Source organism: Pituophis catenifer, unplaced genomic scaffold (assembly GCF_029215685.1).
Source record: "Pituophis catenifer annectens isolate HBS135680 unplaced genomic scaffold, rPitCat1.0.hap2 SCAF_1, whole genome shotgun sequence".
NCBI classification, from domain to species: Eukaryota; Metazoa; Chordata; class Lepidosauria; order Squamata; family Colubridae; genus Pituophis; species Pituophis catenifer.
Window position 1 is genome coordinate 249,549,622 of NW_027256881.1, and position 27,628 is coordinate 249,577,249.

Consider the following 27,628-nt stretch of genomic DNA (forward strand, 5'->3'; position numbering starts at 1 on the left):
GATACAAGTTATATGATTTTCTGTTAAATATAAATTCAGATTTCAATGCTTGTATGGTTAGCAAAAGACATTTCGGAGTTAAAATTCAAATCACTTATTGGACCATGCTTCAGCAGAAATGGGATCAGCAAGTCAGATAGCAAATGTAGAAAAGAGCTGTCTATAAAAAGAGTGCCAAGTAATTGCTGTTGCCACCTTCTGGTAGAATAATCTAATGGTTCTTATTTGTCGAATAATATAGCTAAAATTTTAGTATTTTTGCCATTGTACTTATTCTTCAAAGCCTATATATTTAAATAAAAGGCCAGGAAGAAGGTAGAGCATATGCACCAAGACAAATTCCTTGTGTGTCCAATCACACTTGGCCAATAAAAAATTCTATTATTCTATTCTATTCTATTCTATTCTATTCTATTCTATTCTATTCTATTCTATTCTATTCTATTCTATTCTATTCTATTCTATTCTATTCTTTCTATTCTATTCTGCTAAATGACTATAAATCTAGTTATCTGCCTAAGCAAGTTTTGTTTAAATCCACATTTGTAGTGTGCATCATTTAATTATTGCTCAAAGAACTATCAGTGCAAATGTATGTCTTCACAGATCTAACATGATCTGGAATTAGTAAAAGTCAATCTAGCTCTCAGCCTCAATCAAAACACTTTTGCTCTAGAATCTGTTTCAATTTGCTCTTTGTTGCAGAGTTGATGTTTGAGATTTGCTTGTAACATCAGTAACTGGGCATAATGACAAGGACACCAAAAATTAACTTATCCAAATAAATTTAAGTAATCATATACCATCAGAATCATATCTCAGCAAGATGATATTCCCATAGCAGCATCAATTCTTTATTTTTCATGATTAATTTCAGCTTTTCACAAATCATTTTAACTGGGACAACTGAAGTAAAATACAAAGGGACTTTTTTCTGTCCCGAAAGGGTAAGTGGATGAAAGTATCATTTTGTAGTACATACCATGCAGCTTCTCTGAAAACAAAACTAGTAGCAAATTTAAAATTAATGCCTTAACTCTACCACATAGTACAGAATAGTAGCTGCTTAAAATGTTTTACTTCTTGCAATCTATCAAAATCACTGGCATAAACCAAGAGCATGTATACAAGTACATGCTCTTGTATACGGAGTAAGTAACTCTTGCAGCTCACAAACTGATCAGTGCTACAGTGTACAGAGATGAGGTAGCAACCCACCATCTCAATCCACTGTAAATTAGTAATACAGTTCTAGTATTCTTTAATGGAGGGGGGCATGAATATAACAGAAGGGTCCCACGTTTCCAACGTCTGCCAATAAAATAGTTTATGCAATCATAAGCCTCTGGCTCATTATTTTGATACATCTTATTACATATAAGCTAAGCCATTTGCTTGGTCCAAGAATGAATTGTTAATGAGGAAGACATTAAGACAACAAATATAAGGAGTCTGACTCCACCGATTATGCAAAACAAGTTTACTTTTGCTTTAGTAAGTCAAGTACTTAATACATGGCAGGTACATTTTAGATAAGAGTGATCTGCCTCTCTTTTGTATCTAAATGTTGTAAGGATTCCCAATATATTTAAAGATATGGGATATTCACTCTTCAATGATTATCTAGTCGCCAAATACAGCGCTAACAGTCATCAGGAAAGAACTGAAGAAAGCACATTTAAGATTGTTTTGTGAAAAGTATAAAAGTTATTATTTTTGTAAGTGCTTACACTTACATTACAAATGACTTTCTCACCTCCAAAGGAAGCTAAAAAACAAAACAAAATGTAGTAGCACACACTCACCTTCCAAAGAAAACATGCAAACAATGGCTGGTGAAAATTCTGCATAAAATTCTGCATTGTCTGCAAGTATGTCTCCTTCAAACACTAAGTATTTCTGTGCATTGACTGATTTTATAAGGAAACCATGACAAAAACTTGTCCTCTTGCATGTAGGTTCCTTAAGAACTTGAAATAGTTAATCTGTGTTGTGTAAAATTTTAAACTTATTTCTAGAAGTACAAACAGAAATCAATAAAATTCTAGGAGACAGCATTAACAGAAATATTAAGTTCTACCCTGTGCCATACATTTTAAAAAATTAGATGAACAACCTTGGAGTTTATTAATACACATCTGTTAAAGTTTTTATTTCTGAAAGCAGCTCTTATGAAAATAAAAAGCAGTTCCTGAGTAACTGCAGTAAACAGTGTCTGTGTGTGTGTGTGTGTGTGTGTGTGTGTGTGTGTGTGTGTGTGTGTGTGTGTGTTTGCCACTTAGCTTTTCTGATTTGGTTCCTTTAAACTCCTTTGTTTTCAAGTTTAACCTCTGTTCTTCCCAAAAGGTGCAAGCTCAGTTAGCATCATTTCAAAGAGTCTTTATGATGCTGACATCCCCTGCAATTTCTGTAAGATCTACACACAGTTATAGTTGTGGCTCCTACAGCTATTGCAAATTTGTCCCCTGTTGGAAACACTGTGGTCTTCACGTTTTTTTCAACATACGTCGGGACTGCCATGTATGGAATTTATTGTAGGCTGTTTGGAGCATCTCTTCTATGTGATTTACCAGCTGGAAAAAAAAAAGACTTTATTGCAAAAAGAGATGCTGCTTCTACAAAACGATGTGCCACAATGAATAAGCAGCATTAAGAAATATATAAAGGTAGAATTGAAGACTTTTCTCCACCAACCTATGATTTTACTATTTTAGCCATTTTAAAGTCATATATTTTCACTGCCTAACAATTGCATATAAGGTGAAGACATTTCTTAAAATAGTAGGAAAGGGCACCATATTTATTTTCAATTTATATCAAACATCTCTCTCTTGAGAGACAATGGATAGATCAAAATCGCCTCCAGAGAATCTACAGAAAACTACCCAATAATAAGTGGATATCATTTCTCTAAATTTCAATAGATTCTACAAATGAAAGATAATTATCTTATATCAAATTATAATATAATTATAGAAATGTTCCTATGACCCTATAGTGATTATTCACTCCAGAAACATTTATTCAATTAAAAGCTTCTGAACCTATAAAGTCTCACTAATTTAACCATTTTATTTTCTAATAACAAGATTGGCTGATTTATTTATGAACAAAGCAATTTACAAACTTATACATTTTAAGGAGGATAAAAGAAAAGAATGGTTTTTTCTTACATTTGTGCTTAAATACTGTTTTCGAATTTTTTCTTGGAATGGGCAGAGTTTTGTAACTTGAAATCTTTCCAAATTACTCTGCATTTTTACAACCTGAAAGGAGATAGAAAATATTAACCACATGGCTTCTTTGGCTTAAATCACACAATTCCTTCAAAAATAGTATCTATGAATTTGAACAGATACATTTTAGTAAGTATCATGGGTATTCAATCAAACAAAAACTGTGTTTCTTTCTCTAACATCCCTTCAATTGCTGTCTCTTTCAGTGATCTTTGTTTTTCCTGCTCATCCTAGAACACCACTGACTGCTTTAGGTCCATGTTGGGATGAAACATAACCCATGCATGTAATGTTTTGCCATACTTAATACTGCATTTGACCTACATTGCATACACAGTCCAGGCTTTGTGCCCAATTAAGAGATAATAACTTCTATAACATATTGTACTCCAATTTCAAAATCTTTGCAATGTAAGCAAGCAACAGCAAGTAGAGAATGTGAACAAAAAGCTAGAAAATTAGTATTAAATTTATCAATGTCCATATATCAGTATCAATGCCCATGTGCCCTATATTTTTTTAAATATAATCATTATAAGGAGCATCTTTGCTTTTAATTAATTGCTCCCACTATGAAACACTTAATGCAGATTCTTACTTTTTCTTCCAGGAATGGTGTATTTACAGGAAAACAGGACCAGAAGTGTCGTAGTAACTCTCCCACTGCAACATATAAGTGCTTCAGTTCAGACTGAACATCATTTGGCAACATCTCTACAATTAACATAAAGAAAGAAAGTACAAAGTCATAAAAGGTCTCTCGTATGTAATAACAAGATCTCAAAAAGTTTAGCTCTCAGGCCAAGAGTGCCATTTAAGATCTTCCTTCCAGACACTGAGATTCTTTCAGGTCATAAAAAGCTTTTGATTCAGCAAATGGTTTCCAGTGGAAGAAAGGGAAAGTTACTCTCAAATCTGCTCTTTAGGATACATAGCAAGAATTGCAAGACAAAGGAAGGACTTGGCAAAAAGCACCATCACACCTATCAGCTAGAGGGGAACTTTCCCTGGGCAGAAAGAAGTGCTGGATCCAAGTTTATATTGTGCACATCTTGACTAGACGATACTCCATATAAGCAGAAACTAGTCATGGGATGGCTCTGAAATCATTCTGGATATGCTGAAGTAAGTGTGGAAGATTATATAATAAGGAATGCTTGAAAATTTGAATTTGCTCTCAGTGCTGCAGATTAGAAACTGGAGGGATAGCAAATTGTTTTAAAGTCTGTCAACACTTAGGCTAATGTTAAGACTGTATAACGATGTATTTTAATTCTTACTCTTTCCAACCCAAGAAAATGTTTAAAGATACATTAACAACTCTGGTATTCAGTTCATCACTCTTAGAGTGGAGCTACTTTTAAAAAGTTGGAAACAAATTTGAGAAGTGCTGTTCTGCATATTTTCCCAATCTTGCTTGAAGAGACTGATTTATCAACTGTACTGACATAACCATCTGAGTTGATTTTGCAAACTGATTAGTCACAAATAAACCAAGACATCAAGTTCTTACGATTTATGGCTTGCTGGGTTCCACCCTGCATAAGTGCTCCTCCAGGTGACAGGGCTGTGATAGTACTACTGGCAGCACCACTTGAGAGAACCTGGAAGGATAATTAAACATTTTTTTTCCAGTTAGTTTTGTAGTACAAAAAAACCAAAAAGTTGACAATGGAGCTTGAATTATAAGGACTTAGCTGTAATAGCTATTATACCACTAAAGTGACAGGAATTTTTGTACCTACATATGCTAGAATTAGAATACCTCATCTCTCCTAATTATTGGCAAGTTATTTTTCAATATAATCAATTAAATCATAAGGCACAGCTAAAATCTATCAGATTAAAGGCAAACGTCAATCAGTCTGATATCAGAACCTAGCCTGGTACTTTAACCACTAGACCAAGCTGGCTTTCTGTAGTGAAACATAAGACTGTTATCAATAAAATATGTGCACTAATGGTGAGTAAATAAAAATAGGTGATACATGTAACTATAGAAATCACAACAGTAACAGTTCCTCTAGCCTGCAAGCCAAATACTCTATGCTTGTTGAAAATAATTTTGAAACCATTCCACATTCCTTCCAGTCATGTATATAAATAGGCCATTTCAAGCAATACCCTATGTGCCAAAGAATAGGGCATTGAAGAATACCCTAAGGATACTAAATACTCCATTTTGAGTGCTTTTCTTTTAAAAGCAGGAACTTTTATCCTACCTGAGTTAATTTGGGTACATAGCCTTCCATTTCTTCTCTAATACTACACAAAGAATTAATAATATCATGGCTCGTTGCATATTGCTGTGACTGAATTGGTGTTGGACCATGGTAATACCTGTTGAAAAGAAAAGAGCTTATAATTAACTTTCTGGGAATAAAAACGTAATTTTCAGTTTTTTTCAGATTATTTTAAAGACTTTAGTACCCTAAAAATGGGACAGATGATTCAGAAAATTATGGATATATTAGCTCATTTAGCAGACACAGCATATTCTACGCCAGATATCTGTACTGAAAACCAAATGATTGCCTTTCTAGTGGAAGAACAGGCTGGCTCAGGAAGGGCTGATTCATTGTTGACTGGTTCCTAGTGCTTCAGCATTGAGAAATAAACCACTTCTGCAGGGCTTCTGTAAACAGTACTGATAGATTCCACATCTGCACTTTTCCACCTCTCAAGATAAATTATGCAGATCATGTGTGTCTCAACTCAGGGCGACAAAACTAAATTGATAATGATAAAACTTTTATCATAAATCTTATAATGGGTTGCTTAGAACTTGGATTTTCACCTCTCTTCACTAAATTGGTAGAGAAATGTATCTCCTTACATCCTTATATGGACAATATAGTACAGGTAATCCTCGACTTACAAGAATTCGTATAGTGACTGTTCAAAATTACAATGGTACTGAAAAAAGTGACTTATAATCGTTTTTCATACTCATGATTGTTGCAGTATCCCCATGATCATGCAATAAAAATTCAGATGCTTGACAACTGACTCATATTTATGACTGTCGCAGTGTCTCAGGGTCATGTGATCACCTTTTGCGACCTTCTGACAATCAAAGTCAATGGAGAAGCCAGATTCACTTAACAACCACGTTACTAACTTAACAATTCACTTAATAACTGTGGCAAGAACGATCATAAAATGGGGGCAACCAAGAAATTGAGAGTTCTAATCCCACTTTAAACTGGCTCAAAATTCTGAAAACCTTTTCTGAAGGATCATTGCAATGATCATTGTATGCTGTCTTTAATTTCCATTTTTCTTCTGATACCCAAATAGATAAATACACATAAGAAATTGGCTCCTCCACTGCAAGGTATCAACGGTTATATCAATTTTCACAAACAATATTTAGTGTAACATTATCATGACCCTTTCACAGCTTATTTTGTCTGTTAAATTATAACTATAAATATATGATCTTATTCTTATTTTAAGGGTAACAATCATAAGATAAAAATATGTTTACCTTGTTTTCTTTGAGATGCTCAAAAACACCAATAAACACAACAAATTTTGCAAATAATATTTTGCTAAAAATAACATAACAATGGACACAACATACCTATCTGATTTTTTTAGATTTAGTGCAATAGTTTTAATGCTGTTGTTGTGTTCCAAATCTTCATATTCTATAGATTCTTGCAGCTTTGCCTACAAGAGATGACATAATCAGAGCTCTGTAAAACCTAGCATAAGAAACAAGATTTGCATTATTAAAATAGGATAAATCTATATAATATTCTTACCCTTTTTACTGGTGGCTGGAAGATATCTGAATCCCTCGAGTTTCCATCCATACTGCTGGTCTCATTATAGTGATCATTTTGTGCTTCTCTGAAAACAAAGTATTTACAATTGCTTTGTCTTCTGAATAGTGACATGTTTAAGTACCGGTATATCTGCACAATGAATGAATAAAACCCATGAAAGCAGAAAACAATGTATAATGGGAAAATCTGGGTAAGTGTGGATTTGTTTTGTTCTAATTAAGAGCTTTTAAAATTTCATGGGATGCCATTACAGAATATTCACTGACCCTGGGAAGAAGATAGTGTGAAATGCCTCTATGCACATGCAGAACAGAACTATACTCCATGTAAAATGTTTTATATCCACAGGAGATGGAAAAAAACACATTCATCCAGAAGTAAAATGTGTGGCAAGAACAAGAGCTATAAATTATCGTTCAACATTTACTTTAAAATCAACTCCATAGCTCTCTTGGCCAAACACTGTGTTTCCTTTAAAGAACATAACACACTTCACACAATTTGAATTAGTTTTGTATAATGCTTTAAAGGTTACATTTTGAAGATCAAACAAAAATGATTTTCCCCTCAGATTCCTGTTTTCGCCAAAGTCATCATTCAATTTATGCATAAGCATCTGTCTTATACATACTTAACTTGTACATACATGTGCTACACATCTGTCCCTAGCAAATGAAAATACCAAGAAATCCAGAGCTAAACAATACTTGTCTGACAGCATGTGACATACTTATCTTGATTAAGCGGATTTAGATCTACTTTTTTTTTATTTGATTTATATGCCGCCCTTCTCTGGAGACTCAGGGCGGCTTACAATGCGTTAAGCAATAGCCTTCATACTTTTGTATATTTATACAAAGTCAGCTTATTGCCCCCACAAACTGGGTTCTCAATTTACCTACCTTAGAAAGGATGGAAGGCTGAGTCAACCTTGAGCCTGGTGAGATTCGAACTTACAGTAATTGCAGACAGCTGGTGTTAATCACAATGCTATCAGTCTGCTGAGCCACCATGCACCTACTTGCTGATCCAGGCACCTACTTGGTGCCTGGATCAGCAAATGCCTGGTCTGATTTAAATTACGCGAAACAAAGAAAGACGGGGTTATGAATGCAATACTCTTTGTTTATATAGCCTGTAAGTCATCAGGAATCATTTGATTGCAATGGGGTAAAAGTGTTATAAATATTTTCTGAGATATTTCCTATGTGATGGAATACATATATGGAGGAATATTTATTGGAGAAAGATGATACAGTTACATAATCCCCCAACTGCAAATTGAAATGCTAAAGTTGAGCAATAGCTTTACTTTTATGATTTTTTAAATACTTTCCTAAGTTTAAAAAGTTTAAGCTTAGATAAAATCATTTTAATTGAAATATTTTAGTTATATTAGCAACATTGTAATAATTATACAGCAGGTTTCGAAAAGGGTTATCTTACATGTTTAATCAATTTTGCTCATTCCTTTCCTAGCACAGGATTCATCTTTCTGTTTTGGGCTTTCTAATTTGCTCTGGTGAATGTCCCTAATCTTCCATATTTGAGGGGTGTATATTTAAGAAGTGTTTGGAGAAGAGTCAATCAACAGTGATTTTCAAATGATAATTTAAGGTGTGATTTGTTTTTCCCCAATTATATCATAATAAATATGCCACCGCTTAACACTACATTATTGCGTCATTGTTGCAGAAGTTTCACGACAATACAAAGGCAGAAAATTCCCAGCCTCTGAGTTCTCATATCTAGATTTGTTCTGTGTTGAGACTTACGATTTTCTGAGCCCAGCTGCAAGGACCATGGCACTATGATGATTAAAGCGTTTTATAATAGCTGCGTTGCTACTTTCCTTTATTGATTTTGTAGAGTTGGATGTGGATGGTGCCAAGGACACACCGTAACCCTGCCACAAAGAAATAAGCAAACCCTAAAAGACATGTTGACTCATGATGGATGAAGAATTAATTAAAATATGGGCTGTACCAAAGTATACTTGACAGTTTTCATAGGAATTCATTTTTTCTGCCTTCGAACAAAAATCAAGCTGAAACAATTTAAGTCTAACAATGTCAGCAGCACCATGTAAAAGGATGATTATGAAAAGAAATCCAGTTCTAAGCTTCCTATCCGCCACACCTTTTCTCTTTTTGTGCAATTAAGCCAAGTTTCCTTAAGTGATACATTATATTATTATTATTATTATTCAAAATCGCTCAGTGGAAAATGTTTTTCTGAAGCTATCAAATACTGCTTTTAAACTAGCAAAACTCATTTAGATTTCGCAATAAAGTTAATGAGAAATGTGAATATCAGTTCTTATAAAATTGAAACATAAGCCAATTTGGGTTTCACTTACACTGATGTATAACAGTTTCTTTAGATCAGCAGTATGTTACAAATTTACCTAACAACCGGTATCTTTGGAGCTTCTAACAACTGGTATCTTTTAAAGATCCATGCTTGAATAAGACGATGTATCATGCACATTCAGATAAAAATCTAGTATATGTTGGAAAAGGCCACAGAATTTCATTGTAAATTCTCCAATAAGCAACTGAGAAGTGAGAGAATATCCTCATCACATATAAATATAATTTGCATCTATTTTTGAGAATCCAAGCTGATAAGGAAGGCTATCATTATAAAAGAAGAAAAATATATTTGTCAAGGTTAAATAATTATGAATCTTTTTAAGTATCCTTTCTGCTCACCCTCAGTATAGAATTTATTTTATATTTTCAAATCTCCTCTACTTACTTCATCCAATGATTTATCTTCCAAGGCAGTTAAATCTAATAAAGGATTTTTCACTCCTTGACAGACCATTGCTTTTAACCCTGCAAAAGAATGAACCAAATTTAAGTTGGATCAGATATATAAGGATAAACTATTTCAAAACCCAAAGAAGCACAGGACATTACCTTATTCCAAGATATACTTTTCACCATCTAGCTTAATAATATTGTCAGGAAATAGTTCTGTCATAGAATTAATATTCCATGAATAATTTAGTATTATTCATGGAATACTATTTCATAATGATTTATGATATTATAATGTAGTTAACATTAAATACTGAGGAGAATCCACTGGTGTATTATTGTGTGGTGGAAATGGTTCTGTTCATGGCAACACAGTGATTTTTCCTCATGCCTGCATCCCAGTTCTCACATGAAACTATCAATTGTGAATAACCAAGAATAGAAGGAGAAGATTCTAATATTCTCCACCCAGACCTGTGAGAGTGGAAGCAGCAATATGCTATTCTCGCCATGACATCGTCCATCATACATGCAAATTGGACCAGTGTCTTTTGTAGAGAAGTCTAGTAATTAATGCATCAGGCTAGAAACTAAGACATTGTGAGTTCTAATCCCATCTTAACCATAACAGCTAGCTGAGTGATTTTGGGCCAATCGCTCTCTCGAGTCCAACCTACCTCTCAGGGTTATTGTGGGAAGCTAAGAGCAGGAAAGGCCATTAGGTATGTTTGCCATTTTGAGTTATTTATGAAATAAAGAAGATGGGGAATAAATATATACGTGCATACATTTTAGAGTTTCTCTCCTTTTAGACTAATTTGTAAGTCAGACAAGTTTATTTTATTACACATGATACAATTAAGACACTCCAAAAAGACTTTATATTCCTGACTGGTCCATTGTTTTCTTGCAGATGTATTAACACTTTGACTCAAAATTATGGCAACCTTTTCTGAAGGAGGTTGCAATGATTATTGTATGGTCTTTAATTTCCATTCTTTTGATACACAAATAGATAAATACACATAAGACAAAAGAAATCTGGAAAAACATTCTCCTTGCCTATATAAAAATGGGCAATGAATCCCACTAAAAACAGGATTTACATCTGAGTAATTTTCATTATAAAACCGAAATTGTGGTGACTTCATAGGACTTACTTGTTTCCAAAGAAGCTATAGATAAGTATTTCTAAAGTGTCATACTACATATAGTTTAGTTGGCTATAAATACCACAATGCTTGTATACATACCCTTTTCATCCATTTTGGCACATTCTGCAAAAAGGTCCTTTGATCCTGCATTCAATCTATCTCTATGGAAATAGTGAGACTGGAAGAATCGTGTCCAGAATTCTTTTTCTGTCATATTGTGTGGAACGTTTTCTGCATATTTAAGTTTTACTGTAATAAACATAAAGATTAAGACTTAATAGTTACCATGTAATCACAAACATTATCAGTTTAATATACTGAATTATACATCAAATAAAAGAGCATTCGGAATGCAATAAAAAGGATTTTAGCATTGTTCCCCGACACAAATATGGTACTATATTCCACATAAAGATACTGAGTATTTCAGCACTGAAAATCAGAGTCTTCAGTTTAAGGAATAGACAGGTTCTTTTTTCTAACATTTACTACTATTCTCTGCTCAAAATGCAGAATGACGTTATCATCATTGTACATCAGACCAGCAACACTCATTATCTTACAAAATCTACACTGCCTGTTGAGGCATATAGGTTGGGTAGAGTTGCTTCTTGGCCTGATCATTCCAGGATCTTTCCCAATGAGATCGTCTGTGATATGTTGGGAAAAGATTATCAAGCATGGCAAAAAACCACAGCAGGCAAGCAATGAATAAACTGTGTTGCCAGGAATTCTCTATCCAAGATAGAGAATTTCCACCACTGAATCCCTCTTCCAAACGTCAACCATTTGTGGTGCTTCTACATTCTGCCTAACAATGGTGTGGCAATACAACTCAAAAAGGTTCCATCAAGCATTGACCAGGATCCTTGTTCAGAATTTGCCCCATAATGAAACAGAATAAAATTACTCTGGATTAATTCTTGGTCTCCATTTCCACATACATCTGCACACTTGCCAAATGAATGATTCAGCTGATATAAAAGATCAAGTGGAGGTATTTTCTTGTAAAAGGTAATTAATGGATCATATTACTCGTTAGTTATGCATTTTATCTATATTTCAAGTAGGAAAAGCGAGCTTAAGACCAGACAGCTTTTAAAGAATTTGTTGATAAGGGCAGAGGGCATGCTCATACTTTCAATCAATTTTCTCTCTTTGAATTCACATTGCTATACAGCCTCATTATTTTTATTATGGGAATTTTAAAGTATTATTAGCATAATTGGCATATTTAATTGAAGAGATAATACTTTCAAATCACATTTAAAGTTCAGAAGAAAAGTGTAGTATATGTGTAACAGGAATATTGCAAATGTGTATATTACATTATATAAGTTTACCTGCTGGATAAGTCCTAAATATTGATTCAATGATATCTGAAGTCAAATTATATCTTAGTCCATTGCATCCATCCGTTTGAGGTCTAACATCAGCCTACAATATAAAAATATCTTCAAAATGGTTGCCCATCATTTTTGTTAGTTTACTAATATTTCAACAAAAAAGGGAAAAAATACAAATACAAGAAAAATTAAACTGAGATTTAAAAAATAGTTCAATCCAATTGAGCTGAGGACTTTGTGCAATATCTGTATGACAAAATCGCTTAGATTCAGGAAGGATTGGACTCTGACTGGGTAGTTTCAGGCGGGGTGACGGAGGCGGGCCTTGAGAATGTCATTTGGGAGGAATTTGACCCTGTGGCTCCCGAGGACGTGGACAGGATTCTGGGCAAGCTTAGTGCGGCTACATGTTTACTGGACCCATGTCCCTCCTGGTTGATACTGGCCTCCTGGGAGGTTACACGAGGCTGGCTCCAGGGGATTATCAACAATGCTTCTTTGAGTGAGGGTAACTTCCCCACCGCCTTGAAGGAGGCGGCGGTGAGGCTCCTCCTTAAGAAGCCTTCCCTGGATCCGGCTGTATTAGCAAATTATCGTTCTGTCTCCAACCTTCACTTTGTGGCGAAGGTTGTTGAGAGTATGGTGGCGTGGCAGTTTCCCCGGTTCCTGGAGGAAATGGTTTATCTAGATCTGTTCCAGTCAGGTTTCAGGCCTGGGCACAGCACGGAAATGTCATTGGTCACGTTGGTGGAGGATATCTGGAGGGCTTGGGACAGGGGTTGTTCCTCTGTCCTGGTCCTATTAGATCTCTCGGCAGCTTTTAATACCATCAACCATGGTATCATGCTGCAACGATTGGAGGGGTTGGGGATAGGGGGCGCCGTTTTGCGGTGGTTCTCCTCCTTCCTCTCTGACCGGTCGCAGTTCGTGTTGACAGGGGGACAGAGATCGACCTTGAGACGCCTTGTGTGTGGGGTGCCACAAGGGTCAGTTCTCTCGCCCCTTCTGTTCAACATTTATGTGAAACCTCTGGGTGAGATCATCCGTGGTTTCGGGGTGAAGTGTCATCTGTACGCTGATGATACTCAGCTGTACATTTCCACCCCGGACCACCCCAACGATGCCCCTGATGTGATATCCCGGTGCCTGGAGGCCGTGCGGATCTGGATGGGGAGAAACAGGCTCAGGCTCAACCAGTCCAAGACCGAGTGGCTGTGGCTTCTGGCATCCCGATATAGTCAGTTGGTACCATCGCTGACTTTTGGGGGCAAGTTGTTGGCCCCCACAGAGAGGGCTCGCAACTTGGGTGTCCTCCTGGATACACGCCTGTCTTTGGAAGAGCATATGATGGCTGTGGCCAGGGGGGCTTTTTATCAGGTTTGCCTGATCTACCAATTGCGTCTCTTTCTGGATCAGGATGCCTTACGCACTGCCACTCATGCCCTTGTCACGTCCCACTTGGACTACTGTAATGCTCTCTACATGGGGCTCCCCTTGAGGAACACCCGGAGGCTCCAACTGGTCCAGAATGCGGCCACGCGGGTGGTGATGGGGGCGACTCGGCGCTCCCATGTAACACCTCTCCTGCCCGAGCTGCACTGGCTCCCAGTGGTCTTCCGGGTGCGCTTCAAGGTATTGGTTACCACCTTTAGAGCACTCCATGGCTTACGTGACCGCCTTCTGCCGCAAGTAGCCTCCCACCGACCAGTACGCTCCCACAGAGAGGGGCTCCTCAGGGTTCCGTTGGCCAAACAATGTCGGCTAGCGGCCCCCAGGGGGAGAACCTTCTCTGTGGGCGCACCGACCCTCTGGAACGAGTTGCCCCCAGAGATACGGCGGATCCCGGATCTGCGCAATTTCCGCTGTGCCTTAAAGAGGTTTTTGTTTCATCAAGCAGGGCTGACCTGACCATATTTTTTATGTTGCTTTAATTTTAAATTGCTAAATTATGGGTTTTTAATATAGGGGTGTTTTAACTGTGGGCCAAATTAATTTAATTGGTTTTTTAAATATTGTTTTAATTTTTGTATTTTCTGTATTTTATCTGCTGGCTGTTCACCACCCCGAGTCCTCCAGGAGAAGGGCAGTATACAAAATAAATAAATAAATAATAATATAATATAATATAATAAATATAATAATATAATATAATATAATATAATATAATATAATATAATATAATATAATATAATATAATATAATATAAATTTATGAACAACAACAACGAGCACAAAGAATTATATTGTCCAATCTTTCCACTGCATTACTGAAGGGTAAATTCAAATGTTAATAATACATTCATTTTGTCAAGCCACGTTTTGATGCTGATACACAATTGTCTTTCCAAGAATATGTATATATATTTTGTAACATTCTAGCCACGAAGACCCAAAGTTCTTCACAAACAAATTATGTATGTTTGGAACATGATTTAATAATACATTAATACAATTAAATCTTAACTTTTTTTGTTAAAACCTGGCTCACCATATTAAGAATATTCAATCAATATAGAGAAACCATAAGACCTGACTGAGTATTGTAGATAAATATGCTTTCAAATCTATTGGATCAACAGCACAGGAACACAATAAATTTTTTAAACATCTGTTGAGAATCCAATCAACCCCAATAAATAGATTTGCTTGGGGTGAATGAGTGAGACTCTCTTGTTGCTACCTTAAAGAACCTTGATTTGTCCACTGCCTTCATCCTGTTCTGCACTTTTTTTTTTTTTTTGGTCAGTTGGCTTTGGAAGGTGTGACATTGTGTTACTTAAGGTGGCAGTTGCTTGGATGATCCTTGTCCCATCCCTTTCAGCTATTGCTTCCTGCTTTCAGCTTGGTGGGGATGACTGAGATTCTGCTGCTATTTACTTCAATTATTGATCAAATGGAATTGTTAGTATACAGGTAGTCCTTGAACTATAACCATAATTATATCTGGAATTTTGGTTGTTAATCAATGTGGTTGTTAAGTAAGTCATCATGTGCCTTGATGATTTTAAAACCATTTCTACCATCGTCAGTAAGGAAATCACAGCTTTCCCAATTGATTTTGCTTGTCAGAAGATGGTGGGGAAAGTTGCAAATAATGATCAAATGATCACAAGGTGCTGTAAACATTGTAAATGTGAACTGATTCCTAAGCACACAAATTACAATCACATGACCATGGGACGGTAGTAGTGCAACAATTATAACTTTGAGAAAGTATTGTTAGTTTTTCATGGCTTTTGTAATTACAAACCATCATTAAGTGATTATAAATCAATGACTATCTGCATTACCTTTTAAAAAATTGTATACAATATTCAACATGCTAGGGGTTTCCAATTTGCTTTTTTAAAAATTAGCATTTTTAAAGTAAAACATTCATTCAGCAGGTATTACGCTAGATATATTTTTCCTGTAAACTCCCAGAGGTTTTCAAGTATTACTAACAAGGTGATCTAAGATGGAAATCCCATTTTCAACCCATACTTACCAATAGTATGGGTTGAATTAAAAATAAAATCAGTGATTGAAGAGATATAGGAACCTGCATTTCTCCTATTGAAAAAAACAAACAAATCAAATGAACATACCAGAAAAGCAGCAGAAATGCCAACATCTTGCTTGTTAGGTGCTGCAGAATTATCTGAAGCATTCAGATTTAAACGGTTGGCCCAGAATTCCTCAGCACTAATCACCTGACTTACAACAAGGTCTTTATAAAGCTGAAACAAAACAGGGTCTTCTTGTAACATTCTGTGAAGAAGATATTTAAAACATATTGTTAAGCTTATTAGGCATTAAGAAGTAGAGTTTACTTATCTAATGTACACTAAGAAAGCTTCTGTTTTACAATAAGATTTTCCATGCCTTTCATTTACTTTGTACACCTGAGCACTGTTCCTGTCTCATACTAAGGCAGCTGAAGCAAATTTAGAGAAAGGGGACAATGAAAACTTGGGGCAACTAACTTCAACTGTCAGCTCTGATATGTATATAATGTACATGGAAAAAAAATGAAGACTTCCATCTCAGGATCCATCTCTTCCAAGTCTCAGGATTCCCAGACATGTAGCAAAATCCTAAAGATACCAGGTAAGAAATAAATTTGAGTGGGAGAATCAAAACAAGTAATGATTATATAAGCCATCATAGGCCCAAATTATGTCCTGATTAATTAGTTAGGAAGTCATCAAGTTACAGATAAAAGGATATAAAACAAGCACATATTTCAAGGAAGTATCATATGGTATCAGAATAAATTCCTAATTTTCACACATAAAAGTATTTTTGTGCAATTCTACAAAAATATGTTGCAATAAATTTAAATGTGCTTGCTACTCTACTTTATTATATTGCTAGTAACCAACCAGAAAGTTTATTTTATCAATTCTTCAGAATGATAAATTCAGGTAAAATACTTTGAGCCACAGAAAAATGGGACCTCAAGTGTAGTATTGATATCCCCATATACACTATATTTTATTATGCAATCTCATTTAGATTTATAACTGATGTACGACTTGCAGGTTTTCACTAAGATAGTGGAAAAATATATTCTATCTCTAATAAAAGACAGGATACATATACTTCCAATAGCAGAAAATGTAGATACATTGAAAAAAAAATAGGGTTTCATTTTAGCTGGCACAATAGCTCCTAATGTTTAAACTACAATCAGTCTTTATTACTACTGGTTAATGTTAACAGATTACCCCAAAATAGTTTATTTTTAATTGAAGGCTCTTACCGGTTTTTTTCCTCTAGTTCCTTATTAGCTTTCCTCTTGAACTTTGGTAGCAGCTGTTGAAGAAGATCTTTAACTGAATCACGTTCTTTTACTGCTGTACTTTCATTAGAAAAATGGAAGTTAGTTGTGTCTCCTGCATGCAATACCAACTGAAGTTGAATCTTTGCTTTTCCTTCAGGACTGATTTTCTGACCTATATTAAAGAGAACATGTATTACGTAACATCAAATGGTTTATTAATCTATTTTAAAGAAACCGCCTTACAGATCACTCCCATTTTTACTGTAAAATTAGTTTTTATGAAAATAGGACTTAATTTTCTGAATGTCATCCTGAACACTTATTAAACTACAACATAAATGATATTATATATTTCAATTAATATAACCCATAATCAAGTCTGGCCAACTCTTCTATGAAACTCCTACTCTTTAAAAAGCAGCACATCAATCCTTGTTTTTAATGCACATACACATTAGGCTTATATGGTAGTTACAACCTTTCTCTAGAATACCGGTATATAGAATTTTCCTAATCAGAGGTAAATAGCTTATAGGTCGCAGAGTCCCAAAATTCTGTATATTTATTTGATTTTGATCCCACCTTTATTTTTTGCAGTTATTAGAGCTCCCATAAAATGGCATTACTTCTGGGTTAAGCAAATCATACATAAATTGAACAACGGCACCATTCACTTATGTGTCATTATGCCATTGCTCTATCCACTGGGGCTCAACTATCTTGAATGGTAACTTTCATAACTGCAGCTCCCAGTCTTTCTTCTACAGCTCTAATGACCAATGAGTTCTTTTGCTAGTCATCCAGTTGCAAACCAAAAAGGCATTTAATTTTTCTGCTATAAAAGAATTATAAACAGCAATGAAAAAACCCCAGAATTTAAGTTTAAAAAAACAGTCATCATGAATAGTATATGCCATTGACATAACAACAAATAATATTGAATAGTGAAAATAACCGGTGTAATGAACAATGTACATAGAATATTTTTACAAAGGATGTCCTGGAGAATGAACCAAGTCAACAAAATTATATACATTTTAATTTAATGCTGTATATTAATACAACAAAAACTAAGCATGAAAAGGAGTGTGTTCTGTTCTTTAGAAAGAGCAAGTATATATTCATCTCTTCCCTGCATTTCTTAAAATACTAGTACAAATGGGGTTGACTTTGTTTTATGGCAATGAATGATGTAGAAAGCTTATTATGTACACCGGGATCCCCAACCCCAGGCTGGGGTCCACTACCAGGCTGTGGCCCGTTTAGAACTGAGCCATGCAAGTGGTGGGTGAGCACATGTGTGAAACTCCACTTGTGCGAGTGGTGGATGCTTGCACTCACAAAGCTCCATTCCATGCCACTCTCATGGAACTATCCCCCTCCCTCCCCCATGCTGGGCTGCCAAGTCAGAAAGGTTGGAGACCGTTGATGTACACCTTCTTGAGCCCCAGAATGAAAGACAGCATATAAATCTTACTAAATAAAAATAAACTTGCCCCCCCAATTAATGTAATTAAATATTTAGAAAATATGTATGATCAGACAAAAAAATAAAACCCCGAAGTTTTCACTTACATTTTATATCTGCATACATATGGCTGATAGTGAACCGGTCTTTGCCCTCAGGTGCCCAAGCTATTCTTTCAGCCATGAGATAAAGAGCACCGTCCTGTTTCTTTTGACGCACTTTCTTCACTATTAGTAACACTTCTTCAGATGATGTTGCCATGATGACTATAGGATATTGAATTAAAAATAATCTTGTCATTTTATTTTCATAGCTAAGTATTTAAATTTATACTGTGATTTTATACTACTGGGTTGCTATTAGTGCATATCATTAAAAAATTAAGAGCAGAGTAAATATTCCCTCGTTTCCATAATTGGAGATATTTTAATAAGTTAACAAATCATACTAACTTATAAGGTTTGTTTGCTTTTGGCTTATGATGGTTAAAAGAAGCCATGATTTAGTATTAGGTGTAAACCTAGCTACCAATGTCAGAAATCACTACCAGTAATATTTTATATTTAATTTGATTTGCATGACTTTGTAAAGATTTGGATTGTACAGGATCTCATAAGAATGTTTAAAGTATCACAGCATACTTTATTGAGCCTTTCTATTGGATATATACAATTATTACAGGAGTTCCATTTTTCTCTTAATTTTAGATATCTATTATTCTGACATACTGTATTGTTAGAGGATTTAAGAAAGAAGATACTGCATCTATTGTGATGAAACCGCAGATGTCAAATACTGCATTTGCATAAATGCTGAAAATATTACATTTAAAATAAAGGCATAGATTTCCCTGCTTTCCCCCCACAAGTCCTCATATATATGTTTTAAAGAAAACCACAATTTCTTTCATGATATTAAGTGCTTCCATTCATAGAAGAGTTAATATTCTCTTTCAATGTGCAATTGATTCTTAATATCTGTTCTCAAAAGTATATTTCAGAGCAGAACACAATGGGGGCACACGGAGATAGTAGTCGCAAGGACAGCATGAAATGTGTATGCATCTGGGTATTATTAACTTAACATACTGGACTACATCCAACAATACATGGGTCACTTAAGACAATGGGAGTGCCATTCCTGCAATAGATTATCGTTAAATTTAAACCAAAGGAATGTGCTTTTAGTATCTACCTTTTAAAATACACACACGTACACACATTCAAAAGATATTATGACCTATAATTAAGACAAAGAAAGTCTAACATATAATAATTGATACATAAATATACATAGACCAAAACATAACATAGGTCCAAACATTTCTAAACATAGGCATTACTTCTTTGCTACCAGGTAGAATGTTCTAAAACTTTCATCTGACAAATGTATATAGAGAAAACACCTCCCAATTATCTTATTGCTAGTAATTCACCTAGAAGTGAGATTAGATGAATTTATGTAAGAAATGCAATTCCCCATTATAACTCCTACTCAAAATATTCCATACAAGGCCATCAATTATGTGGAGCACACTTTGGTTTAGGTGGAAAATCAAATCTATTGAATGTTACAATTGGCTTGTAAGTATATTTGGCTGTATTTAACAGTTGTAAAGTAGAAGAAAGCACACAGAGCTAAATGTTCCTTCCCCTTTATCTTTCCAGAGTTCTCAAAACAAAAACAAAAAAAGAATACACATACATATAAAAACCACCACCTGGCTGTTGTGGGACAGAGAGAACACTACAAAATTAGGTGGCACACTTTATATAATAATAATAATAATAATAATAATAATAATAATAATAATAATAATAATAATAATAATAATAATAATAATAATAATAATAATAATTTTATTTATATACTGCCCTTCTCCCGAAGGACTCGGGGCGGTGTACAGCCAGAATTAAAATATAAATATACAATATCATAGTTAAAATTAATTAAAATCATTAAATAGTTTTGGCCGAATTTTAAAACCCAAAATTAAAACCCAATTTAAAATCATTCAGTTAGACAGCCCCACCTGTCAGAACAGTAGGGTCTTCAGGGCACAGCGAAAGACCCGGAGGTCAGAGATGTTATGAATATCCGGGGGGGCAATTCATTCCAAAGGGCAGGAACTCCGACAGAGAAGGCTCTCCTCCTGGGTGTCGCTGACATAACTTGGCCGACGGTACCCTGAGGAGTCCCTCTCTGTGGGAGCGAACTGGTCGGTGGGAGGCTGTTGGTGGCAGAAGGCGGTCCCGTAGATATCCTGGTCCTATGCCATGGAGCGCTTTAAAGGTGGTGATTAACACCTTGAATTGCACTCGGAAGACCACTGGGAGCCAGTGCAGCTCGCGCAGGTGGTGTTACATGGGCGTAACGAAGTGCGCCCATAACCACCCGCGCGGCCACATTCTGGACCAGAATGAACTTCAATGGATATACTCAGCTGAATTTCATTAGCTTTAACATACCCTTTTGAAAAAACAGACCAGTAACTTTCTGATTTGAACCCCACCATTACATGTAAAGAACTAGCTTGCTAATCAAAGATTAAAATCTGTCTGGACAAACTGAGTTGAAGAGAATTTATAAAGCTGTTTCTGAAACTGGTAGTTTCATGTTAAGTTCTAATCACTATAGTATATGCAATGAAATCTACCCATGTCCATTATAGCCTGCAAACTATATGAAGAACAGTTGGTTTTAGGGAAGGTATCAAATTAATTCTATTTACTTGCAGGAAGCTACTTTTTAGTGTGGAACAAGGACATAATTAATTTTTTACTCCGTGTTCCCTCAAATTCTGCTAAGTAATTCTGAACATTTTGAAGTTGTAGAGCAATCTTTTTCATCATAAAACTTCAATTTTAGATTCTACACAAAAGTTATTGGGGATTTTACAATAAATTGTGATCAAAGCAACAAAAATCATAGCTTTGAGTACTTTATGCACCATGTATTCTACTTCACAGCTATTCAATATCAGGGCACAGAAGACTGCACTACATAGAATGGTGAGAATTTTTTATATGCCATTTTCAAGTGCCAGACTGCCACTGTGCTATTGTTATAAATACTGTAAAATCTGGATTCTGTAGGCTAGAAATGAATTTTAGTGTGATGTTTCACTTTTTTTTGTTATTTTTATGCAAAAGTTCCTTGGTATCTAAAAATTCAAGGATTTCTCCAAGGTAAAAAGATAGAAAAAGGCTAAAGAGAGATATAGATATATAATACATATTGTGCAGATTTTCTCAAAGAAGATTCCCAATGCCAGAAAAATATATGTACTTGCTGTCATTGTCACGTGAGAATAATCTCTTCATGCATAGACAGTCCAAACAATTAATGCTTACCTTCTGAAAGGGAAACATATGTCCATGTTGTTTTAAAAGTATTTATTCAAGACTATTTTAAGTGGGAATATTCAGACAAGGCATTCTTCCAGTACTCATTTACAACAGCATATGCTGTCTCTTAGTCAGAATGGTGGAAGTAGAATTTTGGATGCCACTAAAGTATGCAAAGTTATATTTTCTTTCTGATAACAGGTGAAGAAACATTTATCTAAAGAAGGGGCTAATACAGGTGTAATGTTTTAAATATCTTTATAACTGCTTTTACTCTCTATATTGTTTTATTGTATCTTGTATAATTTCTATCAAATGCTTCGTTTGAATTTTACTATAATGTTTTGAGATTTTAAATGAGAAGAGGCATTTTAAGATAGCTTTAAGTAAATTAACAATAATTTCTAATTGTAATATTAATATATTCATTTATGGATCTATATTAACTACATAATCACAAAATTTGCAAAGATGAATTAATACAATATATTTTATTTCATAGCAATTCATCAGGGAGCAAAAATTATTGCAGAGATTTTCTGCTATAAGTAAATGATTTACAAATTCTTATTCTTTATATCAGATAGAGAAAAAGATTAATGTTCTATCATCTCCATAATGTCATATATCATCCAAGAAAATTCCTTCCCAGCCCAGTAAAAGTACACATCCTATTTACTTTGTAGCATTTTTCTTCTCCAGTAATTCTCTACACAAACTTCACAACTAGACTCCTCAAACACTAAACAAAATTTGGAGATCCTTAACTGCTCTGAAATAAACTATCCTGTAACACAGCAACCAAACATATTTTTTAAACCAATATAAATGGAATTCTCATTTTTAAAGAATGTGTTACTAGCAAGGCGAGTCAGTGCTCTAAGTTCATAAAGTGCATTAGTTAACCACAGTTTATAAAGCAACAGTTATAAAATGCATTGTTATAAACAGCATGATTATGTTTTTCTTTACATTTTTCTCCATGGCACAAACCATGTTATTATCTAATTCTAGATCCATTTTCTTTTACCTCAGTGAACCTGTAAAAAAAAAAAAATCTTCCCAAATCCTACTCCCATTTCTTACATCACGCTAGCAAAATTACTAAGCAAATCCTTTCCTTGCTCTTACAGAAGCAATTCCGGAGAAAAAGACTTGATTATACTTCTTCCTTCAAGGATTAGATAAAGAAAGGGAATCTAGGGAAAGAAAAAAGGAATAGAAACTTGTATTTCATGAAGACCTCATTTCCCATTAAAGGGGAGAGAAAAACGTACTCCACTTGGAAACATTCGGCGAGGTAATGAAAATGAAAATATTTCCAAGGAGCAGGGTGAGTTTGAAAAACACGCTCCCCTCCTACATTAACCGCATTGCCACCTGCCTGTAAGGTTCACAATGCCCGATCACCTAAAAGAAGAGCCTGAGGGAGGAACCAGGAAGGAAGAGCAACTCTAACATGAAAGGCCAACTTACTTCACTCCCCACAACCTCAACATTTAAGGCTGGGAGAGAGCGAGGTGGGCCCCAAACCCGGAACCGTTGAAACAAGTCCTATCAACCTACCGTTAGGGCGACTATACCGTGTTTGTGCTCTCGCCCCCCAGGTTCCTCCTTTTCTGCTCGGCCCACGGAACACTCCCCTCCCCCTCCCCACAAGCTTCCAAAAGAAAAGAAAAGAAAAAGGCGGTCCTAAGCCTCCACGCCGTTTCCCTTCACGGCTTGTGAAAAAACTCAGCGGCCACCGCCGCCTCCTCTACCGGAGCCATGGGGCGGCCAGGAGTGCAGCGAAGGAACACGTGACCGGAAGCCGCGCGCTCACGCACGACAGGAAGGGCACGTCACGTGACGGGTAGGCGCCGCCATGACACTTACCCTCTCACGTGACAGCACCTGTCGCTCCCCAGGCCTCTTTTCTGGTCACGTAACGGTCTCTTCGCATCTCCGCCGCCATGACAGCCTTCCGGAAAAAAAAAAAACACACAAAGCAAAGCAAAACAAAACAAAACACGGGTTAGGGCGGGTGACCATAGAGTTAACGCCGCGGTCGCTCCCGCCTCATTCCTTACGAGCCTTTTTTTTTTTTTTTTTGGGCGAGTCCCGTAAAACGGATGCCTTTCTTTGCTTTTCTTCCCAAACCTCTTCCTTCTCCGCGTACATCGGATGGATCCGTTCTCGGTTGCCGGCGCCTCACTGAGGGGGGGGGGAGGGGGATCCTGCCTGAGCCAGGATTCGAAGTGGGGGGGGGGGAGAGGAAAGCAGCGAGGGGAGGGGCAAACGTGCGGCGGTCACGTGATACGAAAAAAGGGGGGAGCGGCTACGAAATGACGCAGGTCTCGGCGGGGGGGCGGGGTTAGGAAGAGGAGGAGGAGGAGGCGGTCTCGGGCGGGAGGAAAGAGGGAGCTCGCGCTGTCACGCGCCGGGCTTTCTATCGAGAGGCGGGGCTGTGGAGCGGCAGAGAGTCTTGGAGTTGCTGCATCTCTGCGGGCTTCAGCGGTTAACCCTTAAAGGCTCCCGGGTGCCTGGTCCTTTTCGTTTTAAAAGAAAACGACGACTTGGTTTTAAGTTGTGGTGAGTCCTTTTTGAAGTCCGGACTGCCCCTTCAGCTCGTAAATATGTAGACCTGTCACCGACAGGTATTGGGGTGGTGGGTGGGTTCAATGTCTGTAGCTGAAGCCGTTTCTCGCTCACTTGCTGTTTCTTTTGTAATGAATCTTTTCGCCAAAGTGCTGTCTCCCGCGTAACGGGGTGGGGTGGGGTGGGGAAAGACGATTGGGACACCCCCCCCCCCAAGCCCCGCTTTTAATTTTCTCCCATTCTACTTCTTGCATCTTGCTCGTTGGAATGAGGAGCTCTCTGGATTTTGCACGAAAGGAGATTTTGGAAATAACAGAGCCGCGTCTTCGATTCACAAGGGATTGTCCGATCTACATACCTCTCTCTCTCTGCACGAATGTATCGGAGTTATCTCGGGCTGTCCATGCTGAGAGCGAGCCCCCTTCCCTCCCCCTCCAGGAAGGGAAATCGACTCGGCAGAGTTACTTAAATTAATACACAGACATAAAGCCGCCGTTTACTCAGCTATGCTTTTAGATAAGGGAGTAATTTTCGGTTAAAAATAAAAATAAAAAAATCCAAAGCGGGTTTCTGATACTTTTGTGTGAATTGTGTTTGATTCATCTAATGATAAAACTTCATTAGGTTAAAATGATCATCTGTTTCTGGAACAACACGGAGATGCGGAAAGAAAGGCTGGGGGAAGTGGAGTAAGGTGTCACTTTGTTCCACACAAGTGCACGGAAGACAAAATGAATGCATAGAAAAAGCATTCTCACGGTATGTTAGCCAGGGTGAAGACAGATTGTGGATGAAGTTGAGAGTTTTAATCAGGTTTTGAAACCATGGCTCGTATTATTTATCTCAACCCTGACTGATCGTTTCTCGGTAAACGCTGGAGGGTCGGTGATTTAACTTGTACTTTCAGTTCCTGAAAACCGGTCTGCAGTTCCCAAGTCATTCTGCGCCTCCTATATTTTCTTCCTGCTCCTCCACTCAAACTAGTGCCAAGAGAAGAGTTAATTTTTGTGTCCCCTGATTAAGCCGCCCTATGACTAAAGTGCTTTATATAAAAACTAAACAGTTGGGAAAGATCCACCAAACACTATAAAAAATGTACTTTGAAAACAGACTGAGGAGAAAAATAGTCTGTTGGGTGCTTCATGTGTAAATCTCTTGTATGTAAACCACAGGTAGGGATTTATATGAATACCAGTAATCCTTGATTTACGACCACAATTGAGCACAACATGTTACTAAAGAAAGCATTAAGTGACTTTTGTCCTATTTTATGATCTTTTTTTTTGTCATAGTTAAGCCAATCACTGCAGTTAAGTGAATCTTGTGGTAGTTAAGCGAATCTGGCTTCCCCCATTGATTTTGGCTTGTCGGAAGCCAGCTGGGAAGGTTACAAATAGTGATCATATGACCCCAGTGCAACAAGTTACCAAGCACCCAAATTTTGATCACATGACTGTGGAGATGCTGCGGTAGTTCTAAGTGTGAAAACTAGTCACTTTTTTCAGTGCCATAACTTTATAAACAGTCACTAAATGAATGATTATAAGTTGACTACCTGTAGTTTGTCCATATAATTTGCTAAAAGTACAAATGTGATATACTAACTAGAGTCAAAGAATAAAATACAACTCCCCAATGGCACAAGGAAAATAGGCATTCAAGAGGCAACTGGCCATAATCTGACAAGTTTATATCATCTTCCTGAAGTTGATTGGATAGTTCTGGCTTAGAACAAAACATAAGTTTAACAGCTTGTTTTAAAAGATAGGCTTTAGGTTAACTCATTATGTTACAGTAAATTACAGTGGTTTATGGAGCAAAATATAGGTTAGCACAGATGAACTAGGTTAAAATATAGCTGCCATGTTGGGCGTTTTACACTTCAACATTTAAAGTTTAGGAAGCTAAATTAACAGTATGAAATTGTATTTCACGTTTGCCTTTACAGGAGGAATAGAAAAATGAAGCAATAACATTTTGTGAGAGGCCATTGTCATGGCAGCAATACCTGAACCTTACAGTCATGTGTTGGCAGAGTTTGAATGTCTTAGTCCCCTGCTTTCTGCTCTCAGGCTGGATTCCAGTCGTCTGAAGGTGTGTTTGAGTCACAGCTATTTTTCTGCTATTTCTCCCTTTTTTATTGTAGTCTGACATCCCATATATTAGTAGCATGTAATACATTATAAAGCAACATTTATAGTTGCTGGTCTCTTGTAGGTAATCATGCTATTTGGTGTGCAACTGAAACAGTTTTGGACAAATAAAAGTAAAAAACAAATTCTAAAAACAAAATAACAAATGGAATTAAAGAATTGCAAACTGCCTGAGGAACTGAAAGGGTAATATTTTGCTCAGATATAATGTCTGTAATATATCCAGATTAAATGTTGCTTCCTGTTTCAGCTATGTACTTGATTAATGGCCAGCCAAAATATTTTGAATGTTAGTTTCACTTTTTATTAGGAATTATCAAGACAAATGCCCTCTATCATTAATTTGTGCATTTTCATGTTAGCTCTTCTTTCAGCTTTTTAGCTAGACCTATCAGCAAAGAATGATTTGGCAATTCTTGTAAGTCTGCTGTAATTTTGTAAGTTAAATCCTGGCTACACTATAAATAATAATTCTCCACAGGTTTTTTCCCCCAGTGCATCTTGCGCTCAGAAATATGATAAATATCAAAATTGGTTACAGATGGGCCTCAATTTATGACCAAAATAAACTGTTGGGTCACCAATGTGTAAGCCTCTTGTATGTAGTTATTCTAAACCACAGGTAGGGATTTATATCAATGCAAGTAGTCCTTGACATATGACCACAATTGAGCCCAAAATTACCATTCCATTGCTAAGCAGGGCAGTTTTTAGGTGGATTTTGCCCACTGCAGTTGTTAAGTGAATCATGCACCCGTTAAGCGAATCTGACTTCCCTCATTGACTGCTTGTTATAAGCTGGCTGGGAAGATTACAAATGGTGATCATGCGACCCTAGGACAGTGCAAATGTCATAAATCCATACCAGTTGCCAGGCACCCAATTTTTGATCTTGTTAACAATGGGGATGCTGCAACAGTCATATGTAAAATGATCATCTCACCCTTTTCAGTTCCATTGTGACTTTAAACGATTACTAAACAAATGGTTGTAAGTCAAGGACTATCTGTATTTAAATTAAGAC

General features: G+C 36.4%; 2 protein-coding genes across 5 annotated transcripts in view; one reads left to right on the plus strand and one right to left on the minus strand.

Annotated features, from left to right (window-relative positions):
• Window positions 1-439: 439 nt before the first annotated feature.
• Window positions 440-24,071, minus strand: GTF2H1 (general transcription factor IIH subunit 1). Of its 4 annotated transcripts, none has more exons than XM_070933500.1 (15): window positions 24,014-24,071; window positions 18,635-18,793; window positions 17,039-17,231; window positions 15,882-16,044; window positions 12,293-12,386; window positions 11,049-11,198; window positions 9,791-9,870; window positions 8,806-8,936; window positions 7,007-7,094; window positions 6,823-6,911; window positions 5,459-5,576; window positions 4,750-4,840; window positions 3,835-3,950; window positions 3,174-3,266; window positions 440-2,573 (listed from the first exon to the last, which is right to left on the minus strand). In XM_070933500.1, exons 2-15 carry the CDS (start codon window positions 18,786-18,788, stop codon window positions 2,487-2,489), a joined length of 1,647 nt encoding a protein of 548 aa, XP_070789601.1. In that variant the 5' UTR covers window positions 18,789-18,793; window positions 24,014-24,071; the 3' UTR covers window positions 440-2,486. The 4 variants fall into 4 exon arrangements, with proteins under 4 accessions (XP_070789601.1, XP_070789579.1, XP_070789586.1 ...); XM_070933478.1 differs by having other exon boundaries at window positions 23,750-24,061; XM_070933485.1 differs by lacking the exon at window positions 24,014-24,071 and adding an exon at window positions 23,441-23,667.
• A 248-nt stretch (window positions 24,072-24,319) lies between these two features.
• HPS5 (HPS5 biogenesis of lysosomal organelles complex 2 subunit 2) overlaps window positions 24,320-27,628 on the plus strand; it is a 35,707-nt gene continuing 32,398 nt past the window's right edge. Inside the window, exons 1-3 of the mRNA XM_070957435.1 lie at window positions 24,320-24,445; window positions 25,076-25,210; window positions 26,400-26,545. Of these exons, the coding sequence (XP_070813536.1) occupies window positions 26,447-26,545 (99 nt within the window). The 5' untranslated portion in view covers window positions 24,320-24,445; window positions 25,076-25,210; window positions 26,400-26,446. The remainder of the gene's footprint in view (window positions 24,446-25,075; window positions 25,211-26,399; window positions 26,546-27,628) is intronic.